Below are 26,831 nucleotides of genomic sequence, written 5' to 3' on the forward strand. Positions count from 1 at the left end.
ACAATAAAAAAATTTTAATTTGTGACTAAACCAGTTATTTTGTTTAAAAAACAAAACTACTCGACCGATTTTGATAGAATTTGTATAGGACCAATCTGTAAGAAATAATCCTTTCTGATAAAAAAAAAATACTAAATCGAATTGTAATTGACTGAATTAGGAGGTAACAAACATAAAAAAATACTCCGAAGAACCACCTTCTTTTTGAAATCGAAAACAATCGAAAAATCAGTTCACGATTAGCGACGTAAAGAACCGTAATATAACCATTCAAAATGGAGTTAGGAGAATTGAGTACGTCCGTCTTCTGGGAGTCGCATAATAAAATTATTATGGGATCGTCTTGTAAGTTTATTGTATCATCAAAAACCGTTTACAATCAGCTATAAGAATAACGTAATATACAGATAAGAAATATAATGTGGATGCGGACAAAAATCCACACACACACATGTTCATGCACACATTTACACATACGCACAGTTATATGCATTACATAAGTATATGCATACACACACGAACACGCACATGCACAAGTACCCGCATACACGCAAGCACATTGTCAGAATTACAGTGAGATTCGATTCTGTACATATTAAATATTACGTTTACCGATGCAATGTTCCTTTATATATATATTATGCAACTTAGAATGACTAATAAGCTGACGGCCCACCTGATCGAAAATGGTAACCGTCGCCTATAGACGTGAGCAGTACAATGGACATAACAAAGTGTACTGTTTCGCCCATGATACCCACATGCGTTGCCAGGTGTTATTTCTCTGTACCCTGTAAATTCACTGCCATACCCAAATTGTTGTCGTGATCATAATTTTTCTCCTATATACGACAATAATGCTTCACCCAATAAAATACAGAAAATAATTGAAAACTCCGTACACACACATACATAAAGTACCAATAATTTAAGGCTCTATAATAATTCAAGGCTAGCATAACATCATATTACGGCAACAAACATGAATAGACATTCTATTCTAATTTATTGCTTTATACCGACTTAATCCGATATCGGAATCATTAGAAATTCGCCAAACGTTACTTCGAAGCCAAGGCTCCGCTACGAATAACTAAATAACGATATCTTTGTTTATAATAATTGAAATGGATACGATTTCAAAGGACAGTTTTATTAAGTACTATCTATGCCCACAATTTCGTTTGTTTGTACATTAATAATTTATTAATTTTTATTTGCACGTTTTTAATGTTTCACGCCATCTATTTTTGAGTAGCGGAAATACTGTTCTTTTTCCGTAATCTGTAACGTTTTATTTTTTATCCATATTTAGTTTATGCACTGTAAAATTTTCATCGTAATCTATCCAACTGATTTTACGTGAAATGCCAAAAGTCAAGCAGACAAAGGAATAAATAAATTCAAATTTTAAAAATAATCGTTTTTATTCAACCTACACCCATAAACTACATCCCTTAATATATTATGATCTACAGTATTGACTTCGTTACAATTTTATTATAATATATAACGTTATACAAAATATAAGCATATTTTGTGTGCACAAGTCAAAGTAAGTTATATCGTATGTTGATGCTGGGGATTGCCCGCGCTTTGTGGAATTTGAAATATCGTCTTTGTAAATGAGAACGCTTGTATTCTTCTACAAGATTTCAGCAACTTTAACAAATACAAATATTTCGCTTATTTTGTTATGATATGATTATGTCTGTGTGTCACTTACTACTAAAAAAATAACTTCTAACAAATGTGTTTCAAAGAACCGAGCATGATGCGTTCAAATGACCACATTTGAATTGTTTGAAAAATTCAACTTGTACTGTGCTAAAATACAACAATGCCAAATTTAATATAGTGCAAAAATTGGTAAGACTAACGTCATAGGCTGATCTTCAGTTGCGTATCTTCGACTATAGAACGCCAATGCATCAAATTGTATAGAATTTACTATTTTTGGCCATGGTGTACGGAAAATGGACCATTATGTCGATTTAACGCCATTCATATACCAATACCAATATCTATTCTGTCGTCGATGTGTATTATCGATCTTCTTTCGATGAGAGGTCGGCAACACCGCGCCACACTCAGCAGATGGACCACGTTAATTGCTCGTGTTGGTTGGTATTAATAAATTGAACACATGAATTCTTGCCATTTGTACACTAAATGTAGAATTCACCCGCCCTGATTATTCTCACAATACTCCAACGAGGTAAATGGGTGCACATTAATGACTGTGTCGAAATTCAAAGCTTAGTGCCGCTAGTGCTATATGCTATAGAGAAGTCGATATTTGAATTTACATCGAGACCGAATACCTACGCAATGAGGTCGTTAGACGAACCACAAATCCTAAATGTAATTAACTAGTCCAATTAAAAGCTATTTAATTGCTTGCTTGATACCTTTTTTCTTTGAATTAATAAAAAAAAAAAACATTAACTGAATATGCAATACTTGCTTAGATTTTGATTCACTAAAAAAGAGCAAAGGGAGACTTTGTACAAAAGTCGATTGCTTGGGTACCTCTGTCCCATTCGTGTTTCTTCCGTGAAACAGTTGTATTTGCATGGCTGTGTTTCGGTTTGAAGAGTGGGATATGGCGTGAATTTACAGGGTACAGAGGAATAACACCTGAGTCCTCAGGAATGGCAACGCATGGGGGGTATAATGGGCGAAACAGTATACTCCGTTATGTCCATGGTACTGCTCATGTCTATAGTCGACGGTTACCACTTTCCATCAGGTTGTATAAAAAAACATCAACATCAATCAATGTTATTCATTACGGAACATTTTAATAATTTAATGACTAAATAGTTTTAAGAATATTTTTTTTATACATATAAATCCTTCTTTGTAGAACCCACTACCATCCTCAATACGCAGTGCCCATTCATTGGCCACCGTCAAGAACTTAATTTAATAGTATAATTATCAGTCAACAGTTTAGCCAGCAAAAACAAAATTACAAAGCAAGATGTACTAATGAAATGAGACAGTTAAATTAGATGATAATCACGAATTACTTATTAAATAATTAAAAATAATGAAAACTTTAATTACATATCATATCCATTTACGTACACACCCGTTTCCCGTTTATTAAAATTGACATAATTAACAGACCCAAATCGTTTATCAAATTTAATGTAAAAAAATATATGATATCCTTCACTGAAGTACTAATTGCTTGCAAATGGATAAAAAACTCCCACATATAAAATATTCCCACATGAAGCGTACAAGAGACTTATTGCTGAACTTTCACCTTTTAAAACAAGCGTCCCTATTCCATTTCCCTATTTTCTTGTGAACGAATTTCAACCGGGCAGGCATCAATTTTAATAAGTTATTCATTTGTAATATAGGGACAAATATGACAACGGCGTAATCTAGCGGTAAAGCTTGTCAGTTTTAATGAAAGTGTCAAACGTCGGGTTAAATGTTCTAAACTAGATTTTACTCAAAATTCTGTGCGATATAAAAATATAAAAAAAAGGAAATATTATATATGAGTATAGCCCTGGCATAAAATAGGCATCCTTCCCTTTCCCGTTGGTGTCGTAAGAGTCGACTAAGTAAAGATAATATAGTAATAAAGATAAACTAACTAAAGAGTGATGGGCAGCAGCGTCCCTTTTAAAACATCACCAGAAGGCAAATTGCGGTTGCCAATCCGCAACTACTGGCAAAACCCCCCTTATGGGAAAGGCTATGTTTGGCAGCTGACAGTTAACGGCTGATAACAAAGCTTGTCAGTGTTAATGAAAGTGTCAAACGTCGGGTTAAATGTCAATGCGCAAAGAAAAACATAAAAAAAGAAATGTTCCCATTACTGAAAACTCTGACGATTATATCCGAGGAATAGATAAGTAAGCATTTATCGAGATAATTTTAGAAAAAGTAGACTATGTTTTTTTATAATGAATTAATATGTCTCCGAACCAAATTTCATCGTAATCCGTTCAACCGTTCAGACGTAAAAACTAAATTCTTTCTTATTCATAAATCGCCGCCAGCCTGAAATATTGTCCTGTCAAAATTATAATTTTTCTTCCCCAAAATATCTTAATCGAATACAAAAATATAAAATAAAGTATCCAAATCGTCTTCTCCAACCTGTCCTCAACTGATTCGCTTACTCGTGAACACAATATATTATATATAGGTATTAAATTTCAATATTTATAAAATAGACTTAATCGCTCGAAATCTTATTTCACATATACCAATCAATCATCAATATATATAATAAAATTGTAATTGATCGCTGTCTGTACATGCAAGAATTATAAGAAAACTATTATATATTGGGGGCTTTATGAACGGAGTAGTGAAAACAATGACTTTTAGGATTTTCCTTCCGCTTTCCATCCGCTTTTTTAACTAACTTTTGGTGATGTAATATACAATGTCATGGCATTTTTTTTTTAATTATCTGTTTTATATTACATTGTTCACTATGCTATATGTAGTACGCATGTTTACCTCACATGTGTGTGTGCCTGAGATAAATAATCCTATACTCTTCAGGTTATTTGTCTGAGGCAAGCACTTATAAATTTTACATATTACTTCTATTCGTGAAACCCTATAAACGAGGGGGAAGGGATTGTTAACAATTGGGAGGTTAGTCCCCATTGCTATCAATATACTTTATCAGGTCAACCTTCACGCGGTTCCCCCTGGAAAACAACTTGACTAATTTATCGTTAAATTCGTCGTGATGGGCTAACTGACCTGCCTTTTCATCTTTACCAATCATCGCTCACTGGTGTCCCGCCAGTGTATGCTGATAGCGCAGGCGGGGTTACCATTCCATTATTTTCTATAAAAAAAAATAAGCATTGTAAATTTTTTTATGTAAATAAGTCGTTGTTTTTCTTTTACAAATGGATAAATATATTATAAACTAGTATAGAAAAAGTCCAATGTTTTTTCCTATAAAGTTTAAACTTTGATAATGCTCTAAACGACGAAACTGGTCAGGTTATTAAAACAACTTTTTTTGTGAAATAGTAATTTTTATATATATATATATATATATATATATATATATATATATATATATATATATATATATATATATATATATATCAATATATATTATAAATATCATATTACAGTTACTATGTTACTAGCGACCGACCCTGGCTTCACACAAGTGCAATATAGAAACTAATGTGGTGTCATTGTGGAGTGATAAATAATATTACCATTGTATCCGTTTTAATAGCTTTGCAAACTCCATGTAATTTATATAAAATTTTTTGAACATTCAAATGATTATAGAAAACTATCATATAATATAGATATATGCCATCGTTGCCTTTTCTGTAGTTCTAATAAAGCGAAACAGTTCCATTGTACATTATTTTGTTAAATTTCAAAAGAATAAAACAACATTTTCAATGAAAGCTTTCAGTCGGTTTGATCTCTTTCAACATTTAGAAACCACATTAAAATCCGTTACATAGTTTAGAAGATCTAAGCATATATACAGAGGCGCAGACGGCGAGAAGCAACTTTGTTTTTTACTATGCAGAGATATTACTAGAAGTCCTGCTGTATTTGAACTTGAACTCAACCTTGTCGTTGTGTCTTGAACAAAACGGTACTAATGTAAATCCATAGATAACGTGGCATCGAGCCAAGATACGTGTTCTGTTCGCCATTTAGAGGAAACGACCACCCCAACCCTTGACATCGAATAATTTCATATAGATTATTATAACAATTTATTTTAATATAATTCAAAGACACTCATATAAAAAAAGGTATATTAGGATATAATAATAAAGATACAAATAATTTCAAAAAAATTATAGTAAATAATAGTGTTTGTATAAAAATATATATATTACTTATTAGTAAATTAGTAATGATTAAATTGTATTATTATTCTAACTCTTGACTGCTAAACATAAGCCTTCCCCATAAGAGGAGTTTTACCAGTAGTTGCCACGCTTGGCAGACGGGTTGGCAACCGCAGTTAGTCATTTACAGATGTTTTAAGAGGAACATTGCTAACCATCCCTCCACCATAAGCTCCCTTAGTCGCCTCTTACAACACCCATGAGAAAGGAAGGTGTGGCACATTCTATGCCGGGACACGGTAATGATGAAAAAGGCGATGTCTATACATGGAAGATTCTTACGAAAAAATTGATACGAGAGGTCTTAATAAAAACAAAAGAAGCCAAAATAATAATATTTAGAAATTTTATCTTTCTGCCTGTTTGTCAGTATATGTGTTCTGATATCACGCAAAAATTACAGCAGCGTAATTGAATGGGGTTTTCACAGTTGCATTCCTGAAGATTTAACTTAAAAATTGATGTACTCGTATGTTTTACCTTAATACACCATCTACAAGTACGATTTAATTGATTTTGCTACTTCTGATATCTACGAATTTTAACTTATTTTTGATACTCGATGCTCTATCTAGATCAGACACTTTGGTAGTCACTTTGAGAATAAATAATTTTTAGCGCCATAATTTTTTCACCTACTTAAAAACCACTATTACTACAAATTTAATTAATCAATTATTGTGTAAATTGTGTAAAATAACCAATTTTTTCTGATTCCCTTTAGGCTTGCAACGCCCACAAGGGGGCGTTATCGCCCACTTTGAGAAAAGCTGAAAAGCTTCGGAGAGGGAGACTTTGTACAAAAGTCGATTGCTTGGGTACCTCTGTCCCATTCGTGTTTCTACCGTGAAGCAGTTGTTTGCATGGCTGTGTTTCGGTTTAAAGAGTGGGTTATGACGTGAATTTACAGGATACAGAGGAATAACACCTGAGTCCTCAGGAATGGCAACGCATGGGGGTATCATGGACGAAACAGTATACTCTGTTATGTCCATGGTACTGCTCATGTCTATAGGCGACGGTTACCACTTTCCATCAGGTGGGCCGTCAGCTTGTTTGCTATCTTAAGTTGTATTAAAAAAAAAAGCTGATCTAGATAATCTAAATACGCTATATATTTTTACCAGAAAAACTTTTTAATATTATTGTATACTTACTAATCAGAAAATAATAAGTCAAGATTCATAAATATAAGACTAAAGTTGTTGGCTCACAATGCTCTGTCTGTCTGCCCGGTCATCAATTTATTGTTTGGAATGGATATTATCTCTCACATAAGGAATGTAGTAATGAAATCTTCTAATATATTAAAATTCTCATAAATGCATATATAAATAATAATTGCATGGCTCGTAATGTCGTCATTATAATTTCATTGGTTTTTTTTTTTGGACAGCAAAATATTTCTGAAAACAAAAGCAAAAGCTTCATAAAGAAGGAGTTCTGAATTCGGTTTTTTTATGTTTGTTACCTCATAACTATACCGATTACAGTACAGTACTAAACCGATTTACTTCTTCTTTTTGAAGTCTTTTACATGTGAAACATTTAATTTTGTCATAGTTGAATTCAGTCTTTTTTTGTGAAACACAATCTTTAATTATTTAATAGGAAATATTGTTTTTTTTATTTCCTTTATTCAAAAGAATGTATACTTATAAATATCCAATACAAATTTTCTTCAATATTAAAGAAAAAAAGAAATAATTTTTATCCCAGTGAATTATAATAATTTTTAAATAAACATTAACCGCTCATTTTAAAGCACTTTCAGCTAAAAATCGATTCATTTAAGAAAAATAAAATAAAACTCTATGTAATGCGATAAAAACTAAACATTCTTAAATACTTATAAATAGAATATTCTAATACAGTTTCTGTAAGTGCAGAAACTTATATCTTAATATCTTTTGTAATAATAATTCTATAAATATCAATACATTCCCCCAATATCGCTTAGTACTGCTTTATATTAAATAAGGCAATTCATATTACTAGATAGACCAATAATCCTCTTCAATATATATAAAATTATAAGTTAATAAATATTTCGGAGTGGTTTTATGGAAAAGAAAAACTAGGATCACATACTATTTCATGGCATGTATCATTGCACATATGTATAGATTATATAAGTGTACAAATCTTTCAAATCCAAAGTATTACTATAGTCTAATTATTTATTGTATGACTAGTATTATAGTCATTTGGAGAGGATGGATGAAAGAAGAATTACGAAAGAGATTTATCGAACAAGAATGAATGGAGATGTCGGTAGGGGCCGGCCTAGACGGACGTATGTCGACCAAATAGGCGACGTGCTGAAGAAAGGCCAAATTAAAAGTACCCGTAACCGGCGAGCGTGTATGAAAAGATTGATGAATGTGGAAGAAGCGAAAGAGGTTTGTTTGAATCGAAGCATTTGGCGTTCCATTGTTTCTGCCTACCCTAATGGGAGACAGGCGTGACAGATATGTATGTATGTATGTATGTAGTATTATAGTTTTTATAAATTTTCATCCTAATAATAATATATTATGAATACGCGTGTCGTGGCGGCCTTTAATTGAGGCAGCATTTTATAATGTAACGATATTATCATGTATTTTAAGTAGATATAAATGTATGCTTTGTTGGTTGTCCTTAAATAAATTAATAAATTTCGAGTCTCCCTCTAGTAGATATGAAATATTTCAAGACTATCAAAAGAAAAAGGTACAAAAAAGTTATTTGTTTAAAGTTATTTTAATTCCGCTGTCATCAGTACGTGTGTGACTGCCAACACTAGAAGATTGACCACCGCTATTACTACCAGAAGTTCTACAACCTCCCATACTACCTTAGAACCAGAATGATTTTAGGGGAGCTTTTTCCGCAAACACTTAAGTTGGCGAATTCATCTTCCAGCCGAGGTTTTCCCTAGAGATTACAGCATGAGATTCTTCAAAAAGAACGTATTAAGGTTTCTTAAGGGTTGGCAACGTGCCCGTGACACCCCTGGTGTTACAAGCAACTATAGGCTACGGTAACTTCGTTTACCATCAGTCGCACGGCCCGTATGCTTGTTTGCCACCAGAGTAATATAAAAAAATTTGCCGTCAATCTCCGACTGCCATTTCGTTCACGCATGTTTTACTAATATGTTTTGTTATGGCTTATTTTTAGGATCAAATCACTAATGATATTATTATATTACATCAATATTAATTATTATTAATTTTCAATATCTTTCACCGCATAATTTTATTTCCGTTTTCCAAAAGTTGACTGAGAGGGAATGCTATATGGCATTAAGTCCGCCTTTTGTACCGAACATTTTTTTTATAATGTGGTCAATAAAGAATAAATAAATAAATTATAATTGAGCTTTACGATAGTCATCATACGATTCATTTCTTATAACCCGCCGATAGAACAGCACCAGTCCGCTAATATTACTCCCTCAACGCGGGGTGCCTAATAAATTTGGTTGGTTATACGTTATTAATCTTACGACAATTCACGTTAAGCGGCTTTTTTATTTCCCAAGACACTTTTAAATATTCAGTACTAGCCACTTCCCGAGGCCCTACCTGTGTATATAAAATATCCTATGTGTTAAACATGCCGTGTGATCCCGGCATAGAATAGGCCATCACTTCCTTTTCCATGGCTGTCGTAAGAGGCAACTAAGGAGACCATTAAAGTCGAGAAATGGTCAATACTGTCCCTCTCAAAACATCACCAAAGCCTAAGTGCGGTTGTCAAACGTAGTGACTATTAGTAAAACCCCCCTTATGGGGGGGAAAGGGATTGTTAGTAATGGGGTCAAATACCCTATCAGGTAGTTCCCCCTACTGTCGTGGCTAATTCTAGTTGAATTGATGGGTGACCTGCTTTCATCCTCATTAATCATCTATTTTGTAGCGCAAGAGTTAATAGCACCCATTAAAAACAATATGATAAGTGGACAGTTAACGGCTGATCAAAACATTTCGAAAGTGATATATCAAAATGAAACATATGTACTTATGTCTGGAGCTACCATGACAATAACTTATGAACATTTTTTTATATATTTTTTACTTTATACAAGTACTTTCGATAAATATCATATTATAAAGCTATTCTAAATCAAATTTTATATTGATTTTTAAATCACATAAAAAGTTGAAGAGAAAAGGGTTAAAGCCTTGGAGACTCTCGAGAATTAATAGCGTCAACACTGACTTGGAAGAAAGACTTTTATTTCCTCAAAACTTTCTAAATAAAAACAAGTCACTACTCTTTAGGCATTTATTTTAAAAGGTGAACGACTCATTTGTTCACAATAAATCTCAAAATAAAGTTCACAATCAATATAAAATGAACGATAATTCAACAAAAATAGGGTTGAATTCGGAAGAGCAGAGGATACGTCACTATTAATATTCACTGTGAAACTGTTTAATCTACTAAATGAACTTTCCCCGAAAGTCTTGTCTTTACAGATTTACCCCTTTGTATACAAAAACTTTCCTGTTTTTATGTAAAAATCTATACTACAATAAAATTGCAGAGGCGAAAAATCTACATTCAATTTCTACGTAAAAATTAGCTAAGAAGATTTAAAAAAAAAATACAAAACAACTTAAACCAAACATTTTCATAATTAATGTCTATCTGTTAAAACAGGCGAAGTTTCGAAATTCGCCTAAATGTTTTCTTTTCTTTGTTTATCCTACTAATGTTATAAATGAGAAAGTTTGTAAATATGTTTGTATTTTTATTACTCAATCACGCCTAAACTACTGAACGGATTTAATACACAATTTGGCCCAATCAGGTGTCGCACTCGAGACAAAACAACATACCTACCTCTCGACCACGGAAATCATCAACAATAAATACTTGTTTAATTTGAATAAATGAAATTATTATTTAAAAATCATATTGCAAAATTCACATTTTAGTTTAACTTAGAACATTTTTAAAGCATCATCATACCAGCCATTAACTGACCACCACAGAATATAGTCAGTAGTTTCCATGTTGGGCAGACAGGTTGCCTACTGCAGTTAGGTTTTGGTGATATATAAAAAGGTACGCTGCTGCCCATCCTCTGACCAATAAATTACCTTAGTAGTCTTACGACACCCACGATAAAGGAATGGACTTTTAAATAACCATCTCAAAATATTGAAAATTTAAACACATTCTTATGAAAGCTCTAAATTCAATATTCAAATACGAAACATTTTAGTCGGTATAAACCGTAGCGGAGATTAGATTTTTCCTCAAAGTAAAAAATGAATCTTCTTACAGGCGACGGATGAGGCGGGCCGCATTTTAAAAGATTATACCTGCATAAAATATTTATGAATGAAGCCCCACTCATTAATCGTTGATCTACCCACTTCACAAAGTTCCTGTACTCCAGGATAACTTCTAACAGCTTCCTTCTCGTGGAAATATTATCCGTCTTACCTCAAACAAGTTAAACTTGCGATCGTCAGGTGTTCAATATATGTTTCGTCGTATTTCTATACAAACATGTGTTACTGGCAACTTTGCCGGCCTTATTCATATATTTTTATTTTTTATTATTCTTTTTAGGGTTCCGTACCTCCTAAGGAAAAAACGGAACCCTTATAGGATCACTTCGATGTCCGTCCGTTCGTCTGTCGAGACCCTTTTTCTTAGGAGTATGTGTAGGTATCAAGTTGAAATTAATATCATATACTCAGATTTGCAATCTCTTAAAACAGTAAAATAATCTAGCTTCTAAATCGACGCAATCAAATGATATGGCCATTTATGTTCCATTTATATATATAACATATTTTGACATTCTCATAGGAAATCGAAACCTATAGGGTACCCATTGACCTAGAATCATAAAATTTTGCCAAAAAGCAATGTCATGTAGCACAAGTAAATTTGTAGTTATTTCATAAAATTGGGCTATTTTTTATAGGATGAAAATGGAAAGGTAACCCCATCTATACTACTAATTTTAGCTGACACGGACTCAATGAGAGATGGGATAGGTTATAGTGAAAGCAGTGTCAGTTGGCCCATCGTAACAAATAAATCAAGACATATCCGCGATAGTTTCCAAGAAGGACCGCTTGGAAGTTGACCTGACAGAGTATATTGGTAGCAATAGGCTGCCAGTCCCCATTACTAAAATCCCTTTTCCCCTCAGGTAGACTGTCAAGTTATTTCCTATTCTAAGTACAGTGAAACATGAAGATTTTTGAGATAAAGTGGCAACATTATAATAATCCAAGAAAAAGCATGTACAAAGATATTAAGAGATGATCCCCGTATTGAGAAATTATGCGATACTCAAGTTGCCATGACATCATGACAGAGTATATTGCTAGCAATAGGGTGACAGTCTGCATTACTAAAAATCCTTTTTCCCCTTAGATGGACCGTCAAGTCGTTTCCCATTCTAAGTACAGCGAAACATGAAGATTTTTGAGATAAAGTGGCAACATTATAATAATCCAAGAAAAAGTATTTACAAAGATTTTAAGAGATGATCCCCGTATTGAGAAATTAAGCGATACTCAAGTTGCCATGACATCATGACAGAGTATATTGCTAGCAATAGGCTGCCAGTCCCCATTACTAAAATCCCTTTTCCCCTCAGGTGGACCGTCAAGTTATTTCCCGTTCTAAGTACAGTGAAACATGAAGATTTTTGAGATAAAGTGGCAACATTATAATAATCCAAGAAAAAGCATTTACAAAGATTTTAAGAGATGATCCCCGTATTAAGAAATTATGCGATACCCAAGTTGCCATGACATCATGTAATTTAATCGAGTCAACTCTCAAACAATTTTAATCATACTCTTACTTAATTCAACTTCCAATTTATAACTTCGAGTTTAGAAATTAATCTATTAACAAGCTTATATGTTTCGCATTATATCCAATACACATTTTAAGAGAAATTTAATATAGCGTGTGTCATAGGTTGAAAAGTTATTACTCCTAACACAATTAAAGCCGTAAATTCAAATTTGATTAACTCCAAAAACTTACAAAGTGAGAAAAGTGGAATAGATTTCGAACAATATTTACTAATATTGTAAATGTGAAAGAAAATTTGTCTTTTTGTTATTAATCACGATGAAGTTTGATATTTAACACTGTTTATATATACTGACCTGCATGGTCATGGTCTGACTGTATGGTCCCGGCATAGAATAGGCCACCCCTTGCATTCCAGTGGGTGTCGTAAGAGGCGACTAAGGAGGGCGAAAGGCAACAGCGTCTCTCTTAAATCATCTTTGAGTTATGCATCGTTATGCTTTGAGCATAACTGCAGATATTAATACGCTTGCTAAACATGGCAACTACTGGCAAAAACTCCCTAGGGGAGACTTATGTTCAGCAGTGGACAGTTAAAGGCTTAAATGATGATGATTAAACTAATACACGCGAGTAAAGACGCGGAATATAGTTAGTAATCAGATCAATGGAAGTAACAGTTATAGATAGCTACTGTAGTAGTACAGTAATTATCAACGTAGTAATTATCTTATATAATTATATTCTATGAATGGTATATTAATTTCCAAAAGCTGATTATCCTACAGAAGCTGTGTGAGACAGTCCACTCTATCTTGTAATATTACTGAGTAATTTTTGCGTATTTACGAGCTTCATGCGTTATCAAAGATTTTCCAAGAATTATGTAATGAATCGCATAGTTTCTGTTCAATACTTACTAAGACTTGTGTGAATGTGAAGATGTTTTTTTTTCTTTTTATACCATTGAGGTAGAAAACAAGCATTTGTCCATTTGATGGAATGCCATTACCGTAGTCTATGAACGCCTGCGGCGTTACGCGCGCATTGCCGACCCTGAAAAAAGTTCTTTCTCTATTGTTTTTGAAGAATCCCATATTGTAGTCACTTGGAAATATTTCGATAGGGAAATCTAGGGAGGGAGAGAGGACAGATAGTTAGTAATGAGGTCTAACTGCCCCATTGCCCTATCAGGTCGACCTTTACTCGATACCTCCTGGAAACCATTTTTATGATAAACTTTTAATAGAAACAACAATAGTGAGGTGGGTGGACCATGGAAGGCACCGTAACGAATAATCAGTTTTTATTTACTGTATAAATGAAAGAAACAAATTATTAATTAATACTTTGTTTTATTGTGTATCAGATAAATTACTTATTTTAATTCTATATGTAATTACTATTTATTAAACTTAACTTTTATTAAACTTTTCCAAACGGCCTTACAAGAAACAAGGCATGATTCAAGGCCAATATTATAAATCACTCGTTCAACTTAAAGTATATAATCTTCTATACTTATAATAAATCTGTAGAGAGGTCAATTCTGTACATGAAATATATTTCCAAAATATGATACCAAAAATGCAATCAATAAAATTTTTGTCTGTCTGTCAGTATGTTCGTTATAGAAACAAAAACTACTCGACGGATTTTAACGAAACTTGGTATAATTATTCTTTATACTCCTGGGCAGGTTATAGTATACTTTTCATCACGCTACGATTAATAGGAGCAGTGAAGGGAAATGTGTCTGTTACATCAAAACCACTGAACCGTGAAGAAGGACATAGGCTACTTATTTTACGAAAAACGACGGAAACGCGGACGAAGTCGCGGGCAACAGCTAGTCTAAAATAAAAATATAATATCTGCGAATATCCAAAAGTAGTACACATAAAAATCGATCAATTGAGGGAATGTTTGTTACTAATTTCATTGAAAGGACGTTTTCGGGGTAATTTCAACTTGGTTACATTTTTATGAAGTTCTATTGAAACGGGCCATACCTAATGTATATAATATAACAAAAATCAACAAGAATAATCTTTCCTGTGAAAAAGTACAAGCATTTTCTAATAATATCCTAATTAATAATAATCTAAATATTATTTTTGCCAATGGAAAAAATAAAACAATAATGTACTATTAAACTTAAAAAAAGAATTGAAACGATCCAAGCAATCACTATAGTGACGAACTTACTTTCTTAAGTTTTTATTTCTATTTGCATAGATTTATAGGAGAAGACTCAGGAATAATAAATTGCTATCAAGTTTCTTAGTATACTCGTATAGATCTCAGATTGGTTCAGTGATGAATCGGATTACACATTGTTTGTTCTGGACCTTTGGATTTGCGATTGATGGTGACGTCACAAGAATAAACGACTGTCAATCACCTCGATTGATTAATTGTTAACTTAGAAATGCCCCTCGTCATGTAGCTAGTCAAATAAAATATTGTATCATGAAGCTACGATTTGAATTGGCGCCAACTATTGCCAAATTATTTATAACCCTTTCGGGAAAATATAGTTGTACGTACAAACTACTCAAAGAATAATGTTTACAAATGTTTCATCGTCATTTCGGCCATTATCTGTCCACTGCTGGGCATAGAAAGGAAAGGGTACTCTATGTCGAAGCCCTACGGAAAAAACAATGTAAATAGTAAACTTTATTTATTTATTTATTTATATGCTTATGTACATTCATTTTTACTATAAATATTAGGTTATAATAAAAATAAATATTAGGTTAAAACAAAAACTGTCGGACTTTACCTTAAAGAGATTTCTTCCAGTCAACCTTAAGAATTTTATTAGTTTACATTAATATTTTCACAATTGAAGTAGCTGTTCTTAAGTAGAACAAATTGTACCTACTCGTTATGTAAATACGAGTACATTTTAGGTATTTTTCTAATTAGCTTTCTTCAGGTATTTCTTTCTTAGAAATTTTTAGATTCCATCACGTGGCTCTGGAAAATTTTCTACCAGCTCCCGGCCTAATGTATACACCGAAGTAATACAAAGAAAAAACGAATTCTCCAACATTTAATAAATACGGCCAAGATGGATGATTACAATAAATCTTTGTTACAATTAAAACTTTAAAAGAGCATTTGATTTCAATTTACGACGAATTCGATAATGTCTACTTCCAAGAATCTATGGTCTGAGATATAAGGAAAGGACTGGCACAAACGAGGGGCTTGGCTGGAAATTTTTTATCCGGGAAGGACAAAGTTGTCGATGCGTTAAAAGTGTCCAAGTTGATATAAGTGTGTGCTTTGTTAGTCGTCCGTGAATAATTTATTGTAATTATTAATGAATGACTAATAATGTACACTGCTCTATCCGCTGACATTGATGCATCTTTCCACTTTGGGTTTGCTGGAAGAAAACTCTATTAGAGTTAAGCTCGCCTTTGTACATTTGATTACCTCTGTCATATTCTTGTAACTGGTGTGTACAATAAAGAATTAAATAAAATAAATAAATAAGTTCAATGACCACATAAACATAACCAAAAAAATCACAATACAAAACCCTAACCTGTACAAACATGGGACTTTTTAAAATTCGCATGTCAGAAGGGACTGTATTAATGCGGTATCGTTTGAATTTAGTGATGGCCGAAACATTATTTTCGAGCAAATTTTATTGATATTCGAGTATTTTAGTATCTACTCGCAAAAACGAAACAAATAATGTGGAGAACTTAGACAAGGACTCGACTACTTGTACGTATATTTGAGTAGGTACTTTATCAAACATGAGTACTTTTTCAATTGATCTTTTAGGGATTATTTTTATAAATATAATAAATGTAATGATTTTTTCATTTGGTAACTAAGAAAAATATTAATAAAAAGCTGAAACATAAAAGCTTATAATAAACACACGTGTAGTATTCCAATAACGTAAGCACTCCAAACATGTATTCGAATACCGTGTATCCGAGTTCTATACCGAGTACTCGAGTACATAAGTACTTATACGATTTAGTACTTTACTCAGGCTAACTCGACACATCACTATTTGAATTCAAGATCAGCCAAAGAATATCCGCAACGTCACACGCTTGTGATTTGGCTATTTTCCTTGTATTTGTCAAACAGCTATGCTTAGGGGAGACATTCCCTTTTTCGTAGCCAACACGAATGTGTATCTTTACGGGTAAGTCGTATACAGTTTTGCGTTTATGTGTTCCGGAATTTCAGGAACAGAATTCAATTTTCTTGTACCTTGTATTACTTTTTTTAACCGCCTTAAAAAAAAGAGTGTTGTATGACGCGTGTATGCTTTTTCTTCTTTCTTTTTAAATAACATGACTTTACACCAATTAGTTATTTTGAAACTAGAAATATCTTTATTATGAGACTAGTAATCTGTACCGGCTTTGCACAGGTAGACAGAATGTTTAAAAATAATTAGCCTATGTTACTCGCAGATAATGTAGCTTCCTATAAATGAAAATAAAATTAAAATCGGTTAAGTAGTTTTTGGTTTTTTTTTTTTTTTTTATGCAACGTAGAACGGCAAACAAGGTGACGGCCTATCTGATGGAAAGTGGTAATCGTCGCTTATAGACATGAGCAGCACCATGGACATAAAAGAGTATACTGTTTCGCCAATGACACTCCCCATGCGTTGCCATTTCTGAGGACTCTGGTGTTATTCCTTTGTACCCTGACTCTTGTACAAAATTGTGTTTGTCCATTACAAACAAATAAACAGAAGGACAATCAAATCTTTCCTCTTTATAATGTTAATATGAATAAACTGATTATTTTTTTTTTGATAGTATAAGCTCAAGTATATTATTTTTGTATACAATAAAGATGTTTTTATTTTAAGGGCTTTTACCTTCTTCAGGTATATCAGACCTATCGTACCCTGAAGTGATTTCTCCAAAAAAGTTTTATCTACTTTCCCTAGTCATGGTTTATGAAGCCAGGTCAAGATAAATTCACCAGGAATAAAACATTTCCACAAAGATTTCCAGGGAAGACAGGGTACTACGTGAATTTAATAGATTATATTACTTAATCATCACAGAATTATACTGTGACAATTATGGGTTACCATGGATGTCTTTTATTTCAGCATTATTGAAATTAATTCATCATCATCATCATTATATCAGCCTTTAACCGTCCACTGCTGAACATAAGCCTCCCCGTTGGAGGGTTTTGCCAGTAGTTGGATTGAAATTAATCATTCCACTACAAATAGTAGCAAAGTTTTTTTGTTTTATGGATCATGGAATGGAATGGTAACCCCACCTGCTGAATCGGTATACGCTAGTGAAGCACCAGTGATAGATGGTAACTGCGAATGAAAGCAGGTCAGTTAACACATCGTATCAAATTCCACAAAAAATAATCACAATGATTTCCATATGGAACCGCATGGAGATCGACTTGCTAGGATATATTATTAGCAATAAGGCTGTTAGACCTCATTAATAACGATCTCTTCCCCCCGAAAACATCGCAAGCATAACTGTTTGACGATAGCAGCACGAATTATATAAAAGATTTTCCTGGGTCAAACTTTCTTGATAGGACAGAAAAGATTCCAGAAGGGCAATATACTTTCAAATAAAAGTAAATATTTACGTTCTTTCAATTACTGTGACCCGACAAATTTTCTCGACGGTAAAGATAGACGTATTTCAATATTAAAATGTGAATTTTCTAAAATGACTTTCTTAGGTTTTTTTATATAACTGAGGTGACAATCAAGCATACAGCCCACCTGATAGTTAGTAGTTACCATAGCCTATGAACGCCTGCAATACCAAAGGTATTACGCGCGCGATGCTAACCCTGAAGAAACCTCTTTACTCCCCTTTTGAAGAACCCCGTACTGTATTCTCTTGAGAAAACCTCGGCAGGGAGCTCATTCCATAACCTAAGTATTCGTAGGAGAAAACATCTCTGAAACCGCGTTGTACGCGATCATTTAGGCTGTAGGATATGAGGGTGAACTCCCTGTCGATGGTGAGCCGTACGATGGGTATTCGTTCGTTGATTTAAGATATTTCGAGTTCACAATCACTCCAAACAAAAACAAATTTGTAATTTTTACATTTAATATAATTTTGATAGATAGGTAATTTATTTACATTACTTATAGCACACAAATTACAATACATAATACACAGTAAAAGAGATAAAAGAATGAAAAACAAAAAGCAAAATATATAAAACAACAATTTCCTTTTTTCATGCGCGTGCCATAGTAATACAAAATAGTCACAACTCAGTTTATTGGTTTGCCCTCAAAAGAGCAAAACACTGATATTCTGTCGTGGCCAATAGTCAGTCGCAAAATTCCATATTAAAAATAATAATAAAAAGAAATATGAATAAAATGCATTGTGTGTGTCCATTACATTTGCCTCCATTTGATATTATATTCTAAATAAATAACAGATACCATTGAACGAGGGGTAATCAGAGGGAGTCTGTCACATTCAGGTATTCAGGGAATAAATATTTCCGCTACATACCTATTAGGTATGTCAATTTTTTGTTTATTAATTAAAAAAAAATTACGTTCTTTTTTTTAAATATATTTAGTTTTATAAATATAAATAATAAATAAAGACACAAAAATGTACATTTTGTGTCTACTTATGAACTTAGTTGATTAAATAATGCAAAACATTCTTAATAAAATTGGCGAAACAGAATAATAGACCTTCGCCCACGACTTTCTCTGTCTGTCCCTGGGATTGTATTAAAGGTCATTTGAGTATAATTTTAAGATTGTATGTAACTTTTATGCTAAAAATACTTCCTGTTTTACTTAATACTTAGTCAAATTAATCTATACTAATGTATACTGTAGAAGAACTTTTCTTACTTGCTAATCTCTGGTACTGTGTGGTGAAGGAATTGTTATTAGTGCATACTATCAGTCCCATTGCTAGCAATACACGTTATTAGGTCGACGTCCCCGTGGTCCCCCTGGAAACCGTTTTGCTGAATTCCAACTATATTCATCGCGATGAGCTAACTGACCTGCCTTTTGATTCTCACCTATAACCACTTACTGATGTCTCGCCAGCGTATACCGTTAACACAAGCAAGATTTCCATTCCATTTATCATTCAGTTAAAAAAAAACCCTAGCTGGTTTTGTATTCTTTCTTTCTGCATTTAATACCCTATTTTTTAAAGAAGATTATTGGCTATTCACCACCACGATCCGATCACAGATAAAGCCACGTAATATAGCTAGTTACTTAAAAAGGATAGTTTGAAAGCTTTTAAAACATCCATCAAACATTTTTGCTTTTAATACAAAAGCCTGTGTTACTGTACAAAAGTTAATTCTTACTTCATTAAACAACTGATTCATAAATTGTTTACAAATTGTTTAGTTATAATTCAAAACTCTCATCTACTTTAATACCACGGCGTCTGTCCATTGTGAAGTTTATTGATTCATTAAAAACATTGTTCATTAATGATGAAGTATCTTTAAAACTGAAAATGAAGTATTAATTGTCTTAGTGAAAATTTCCTTCGTGAAATCTCCAATAAAGTTATCCTTACAAATATTATAAATGTGAAAGTGAGTTTATTTGTTTATTTTTAATGGCAACTGTACGAATCGTCACGAAATTTGTCATAGACATAGTGTTTCGAACAGGGCCGTATCTAGATCCAAGTTTAAGGTAGGGCAAAACAATTTTCTGATAGGGCACAAGCAATAAAAAGTGAATGAAATTAAGGTAATGCATTGGGCCTTTCAAGGCATTTGCCCCTCAATGCCCTCCTTCCAAATTATGGTGTTCTACTAACCACAATCATCATCTTCTTCATCATCTTCCTACCCTTATCCCAATTATTATTTGGGGTCGGCGTAATATGGTTTTATCCATATTACAAAAGGATTTAACTTATAGTTTTACGACCGGCCGCCTGCCTGACGTCAACCCTCTTTAACCAAAATATGGAATGCAATAACAAATAAATTAACTAACTAGAGAACTAAGGAATACCACAAAAAAAAACAACTAGAGAACTAACAAATACCTCAATTACAAAAATATTTACGTTTATTAACTTTTGTAATATTGAAGATGGAAATGAGAAAAGGCTGAAAGATATCATGGGCGGCACAGTATACTCTGTTATGTATAACACCCCTCATGCGTTCCCATTCCTGAGGACATTAATATTTCAGTTTATTTTACGAAAAAATAACCTATACAAACAACATTAATATGAAATAATGGGAAATAGATTATACCCCAAGCTCATTTACTCATATACCGTGAAAAAAAAATGCTCCGAGATTTTTTTAAGCACCTTTATTTACCTGCCTTTTCTTTATATATATAAAATATAAAATTAGTGCGCATTTCGATAAAAGGGGAAGAATGCCTTAAACATAACTTCTATCGAATTTTACACAAAGCTACATTCCTTAATTTTTATAATTATGTAAACATGACATCTAATTAAAGATAATTAATGTATGGTATATTTAAAATATTTGAAAATATTAAGATTTTTTATCAATTTTTACCATTGAAATTACATTAATGAGAGAAATTTATTAATAGTTATTTCACATAAACATTTGTGAGTTTTTGTTTGTTAATTAATTTACCTAAGCATTTCCACTTAGTAGCTTTTCAATTGGCCGATTGCTTTATACAACTTAGAATGACAAACAAGCTGACGGCCCACCTGATGGAAAGTGGTAACCGTCGTCTATAGACATGAGCAGTACCATGGACATAACAGAGTATACTGTTTCGCCCTTGATACCCCCCATGCGTTGCCATTCCTGAGGACTCAAGTGTTATTCCTCTGTACCCAGTAAATTCACGCCATAACCCACCCTTCAAACCGAAACACAGTCATGCAAACACAACTGCTTTACGCTTGAAACACGAATGGGACAGAGGACAAGCAATCGACTTTTGTACAAAGTGTCCCTCTGGTAAAAAAAAAGGTAAACTCACGTTGGTAAGGTTTCTACAAACACAAATAAAAACAAAACTGTAAATAGGTTTTTGTTATTTAAATACATAAGGTATTTGAATTACATACATATTCATATATATATAATGATAATATTATAATTATTATTGGTATATAAAATATAAATATTAAATTATCTTTTTTTATAAGGTTTCCTCGAATCAAACGGCGCAATACTCATGCGATTTAAATATATATATATATATATATATATATATATATATATATATATATAAATATATGGATTATTTATTATTTTTCATTTCGAATAAAAAAAGAAATTATAATATTTAAATAATGCAACGTTAATCAATTTATGTAGAAACGTAATTATTACGTAACGTTCCAATAAAAATTCCTTACCCTGCTGACGAACAAAAAAAAAACAATTTAAAACTATTTTAATATTTCTCATAGCTGCAAAATGGAATGTTCCAGTGCGCATTGATATTTTAAAAATTTGTTCGTATTTGAATCACTTAATACTTTAAAAAATTAGGTAATATACTAGTTCTTTTAAAACTTATGCTAATTTAAAAAAAATCTTAAAAAGAATCATCACAAAATGACAAAAGTATTACGTTATACACGTATGTATAGTGTATGTACATATGTATAGGGTGTGTATGTGTACATACATGTATGTACAGAAAAATACAATCTTTTTTTAATGTTTACAAATTCAAAGTATGAAAAATGAAGACCACTGATGTATAAACAAATTAAACAAATTCAAAACAGACAAAAGTGCATATTACGGTATATTAAAAGTTGTATAAAAATAGGTAAATTTATTGAAAAGATAATATTTTTTCCTAACGCACCTGATGTTTGTATGAAATGATAAATCACGTTGTGTCGCTCTCAACAGAGAATGGAATTAAACCCCCATCAAAGTTCAACAATTTGCACATAAAATGTTACGACACGACGTGTCTACGTGAGTAGATGATTTTCTCCAAAAATGTGACCTTATTATGCATAATGTATGTCTGTTTATGAAATATATCTGCTTATCTATTAGTTTTTTTTTTATGAATCTTCAGTTAGGAAAAACGAGGATCGCCTACGATGGAAAGTGATAAGCATCGCCTATAATCATAAAACGCGCCATCAACATCACAGAACACACTGTGACGCCCATGTTACGTTTTTTTTTTTTAATAAATGATAATGGATGCGCCAACGGTATCTTGCCTGCACTAACGGTATACGCTGGCAGGGCTCCGGTAAGAGATGATAGGTGAGGATGAAAGCAAGGCAGTTAGCCCATCGTAATGATTCCACGAGAACTAACCACGATGGTTTCCAAGGGGGATCGCGTGGAGATCGACCTGATGGAGTACATTGCTAGCAATAAGACTGTTAGACCCCATTACTAACAATTCATTTGCCATTCCATGCCGGGAACGGGCATTATGCTTCCGTATCCTATAATTTCACTGCTATATCCTGACGAGCTAATGACTAGCTTAAATCGTGTATATCTAAATGGGGCACTGAAAGTCAATTATATCAAAAAATGGTCAGCCAACGTTTTTTTTTAACGAAACGATATGCGTTATTTTTTGCAAGCAATAATTATATTTTGAATATTCTATTTTCACGTACTATCAGAAAAAAAGGTGGGCTGTTTTCGATGTACGGCTCCATCTAAATATTATGAATCTATTAATCTGTAACAAGAATATTTATATCGATTACATACATACATTATTATTATTTATAGAAATTACATAAATATAACTGAAAGGATTACATACTGATTTTGGAAATTTTGTCAGAATAATTTATTATAGTTTTTAAATCAAAATAACTGGTTTTTTTTTCACAACTAAAGTCAGTTTTTTTCTTTGTGGAACTATATTTATTAACTAATAATTTTTTTTTTTTTCAGATATGAAACATGGAAGACTATAACGAGACACTGCTGTTAAATAGTTCGGAAACGTATCAGCCCTACTACCAGAGGCCTGAGACATATATTGTCCCGCTTATTTTCGCTCTGATCTTCGTAATCGGAGTGGTTGGGAATGGAACTCTTGTGGCGGTGTTTGTGAGACATAAAGCAATGAGAAATGTTCCAAATACGTAAGTGTTCAATTTCATTATAATATAGTTATATATACATATGTTTTTTTTACCACTGAGGTCGAAAACAATCGTACAGCCAACATTACGGTAAGCGGTTACCGTAACCTATGAAAGAATACTAGGGTTTCTACCCGTACATTGTCGATCCTGATGAAATTTCTTTACCCGCCCTTTTGAGGAACCCATGCTGTAGTCTCTTAGAAAGACCTCGGTAGGGAACTCATTCCATAACCTGAGTGTTCGTGGGAGAAAACATCTCTGAAACCACGTTGTACGCTACCATTTAGATTGTAGGGTATAAGAGTAAACTCCCTGTCGATGGTGAGCCGTACGATTTTAAATGATGGTCATGTTGGCCATGGGCATCATATTGAAAATTTCTATGAGCACAATCCGTTGTACAAGCGGTAGAACACGCAGAGTGAGGCAAAATCTCTCTTAAGACTTAAGTGTTCGATACCGCTTGTAAGCCTGAGATCGTCAACAATTCTTGATATATAAGTTCATGTAGGTATCCTGTTTTATATATATATATATATATATATATATATATATATATATATATATATATATATATATATATATATATATATATATATATATATATATATATATATATATATATATATATGTGTGTGTAGGTAGAATTTATTGCACTTACTATGTTTTTCGTTTCGAGGCTTTCGTGATGATGAAGGACTCTGCTGCCTATCCCTCGACGATTAAATTCCCTCAGTCACGTCTTAAGAAGTACTAATTCTTATAGAAGTTCTTATTCTACGCCGGAACCACTTTGCAGATTTTAATGTATTTTTTAATAATAATAAGAAAATTGAATGTTAAAAACGAACTAGTCTGTGACAACACGGTCTGAAAGTAAGAAGAATATATATTGGCATTATTGCACCATCCAGTTTTTTTTTTATACTTATCGTTCTAGCCTTAGTCATATAGTACTAGTTGAGATGGTATCAATGTCCGATCTAGCAATTTTACCACTCAGCTCCGAAATATTATTTCTGATACGCCACCCTGGGGGGAAAAGGATTGTTAGTAATGGAGACCAAAAATCCCATTGCAATAGCAATAGCAATATACGTAACCAGGTCGACCTCCAAGCCGGTTCCCCCTGGAAACTATCATGACTAGTTCCTGATGAATTCATCATTGTTGTGTAAAGTAAACGTGAGGTCAAGATGGCAACAACAATCATGATGGGCTAACTGGCCTGTTTTCATTCTCATCTATCACCCTTCACTGGTGCTCCGCCAGCGTATCCCGTTAGCGCAGGCGGGGTTACAAATCCATTTTCATTCAACAAAAAAAAAGATACGCCATCCTTTTTAACGGTCAACCGCCCTCTAATTTTGACGCTCCATATTTCTCCCACTTTAGACATTTATCTGGCTTGTCGCCCGTGAAGATAACTAAACGTGGATTTTAAAACTTCAAGTGTTTAAAATAGAACGCGACTTTTGAATTTCCGTGACTGGATAACCTCTCATCTCTGCTTTCTATCAATCAATACATATAATAAAATCGTAACTAGTCGCTGTCTGTACATGGAAGATATACCAGAAAAACTATTATAGAGGGGCTTTGTGAACGCAACAGAACCCAAAACAACGATTTTTTAGAATTTTTGTCTGTTTATCTGTACATTTTTGCACGCTAATCTCAGAAACGACTTAACCGATTTGAATGCGGTTTTCACTTATGTGTTACGGTTTGCTCCACTTAACATTTAGTGTTTGTTTTATTTCAATCGGCTCATAAATAAAAAAGTTACATCAATTTAAAGAATCACATATAAAATGCTTTAAAATAACCGATCAATTGAAATGGTTAAATTTTTATTAAGGTATTAGATACGTAATTATCATTTAAGTATATAATACAATATACGACCGGATTCACGAAGCGTTCCAATGGGAATAATATACGGAAACTACATAGTTAGTTGAGCAGTACCATGGACATAACAGAGTATACTGTTTCGCCCATGATATCCCCCATTCGTTGCCATTCCTGAGGACTCAGATGTTATTCCTCTGTACCCTGTAAATTCACGCCATAGCCCACCCTTCAAACCGAAACACAGCCATGCAAACACAACTACTTTACGGTTGAAAAACGAATGGAACAGATGTACACAAGCAAACGACTTTTATACAAAGTCTCCCTCTGGTAAAAAGTTAGAAGAAGTAAATTAGAAGCGGGCAACGCCACAGGCAACAGTTATTTGAAAATATATGTCCTCTTTTAAGTTACACAACAAGAACAACTATCGTTTTATTCATACTCGTATGTACAAAAGATTCGCTCAATCGAATCCCTTTACAAAACAAGTCCCTATTGATGTCTATAGTTGAAACTGAATTCAAAGAAAAACAACATAAAAGAATAGAGGATTTAAAATAATCTAAACATTTACATTGATATTAAACGCATTCTTATTCTGATACAAGATTCTTGTGTACTACTTCGTACATTTGATTTAAAAGTAAAAAAAAAAACAATAAAATAGACTATTTCTAGATAAGGATTAATAATATCTATATATTAAAGCTACAATATTCATACACCAGTCCAATAACAAATATGTGAAATACTTTTTTTTTCTTTTTTTTTTTTATACAACTTAGAATGGTAAACAAGCTGACGGCCCACCTGATGGAAAGTGGTAACCGTCGCCTATAGACATGAGTAGTACCATGGACATAACAGAGTATACTGTTTCGTCCATGATACCCCCCATGCGTTGCCATTCCTAAGGACTCAGGTGTTATTCCTCTGTACCCAGCAAATTCACGCCAAAATTTTTTTACATAATACAGAACTTAAACAAAAATGTATTAAAAGTAAATTGGTATTTCTATAATTTGCCGAAGGAAATACTGAAATTTCTATAATAGATTTACTACAATAAAGTCCACTAATAAAAAATAATCCACAATGATAAAAAAATAATATTTAATCTCTATATAACATTACGTGAGATAACGACTTTGCCTTTGACATTAAATTTTCTTTACTCTATAATCCAATG

The 26,831-nt window shown here is 32.9% G+C and overlaps 1 protein-coding gene across 2 annotated transcripts in view; it reads left to right on the plus strand.

Annotated features, from left to right (window-relative positions):
- The window catches only part of LOC113515991 (neuropeptide CCHamide-1 receptor), a 191,656-nt gene that overhangs the window by 105,886 nt on the left and 58,939 nt on the right, over positions 1-26,831 (plus strand). For both annotated transcript variants that reach the window (XM_026900317.2, XM_026900319.2), the window contains one exon: positions 23,586-23,779. In XM_026900317.2, coding sequence (XP_026756118.2) covers positions 23,595-23,779 — 185 coding nt within the window. In that variant the 5' untranslated portion in view covers positions 23,586-23,594. The remainder of the gene's footprint in view (positions 1-23,585; positions 23,780-26,831) is intronic.

The sequence above is a fragment of the Galleria mellonella genome, unplaced genomic scaffold, assembly GCF_026898425.1.
Source record: "Galleria mellonella isolate WM207_F2 unplaced genomic scaffold, CSIRO_AGI_GalMel_v1 utg56, whole genome shotgun sequence".
In the NCBI taxonomy this organism is placed as follows: Eukaryota; Metazoa; Arthropoda; class Insecta; order Lepidoptera; family Pyralidae; genus Galleria; species Galleria mellonella.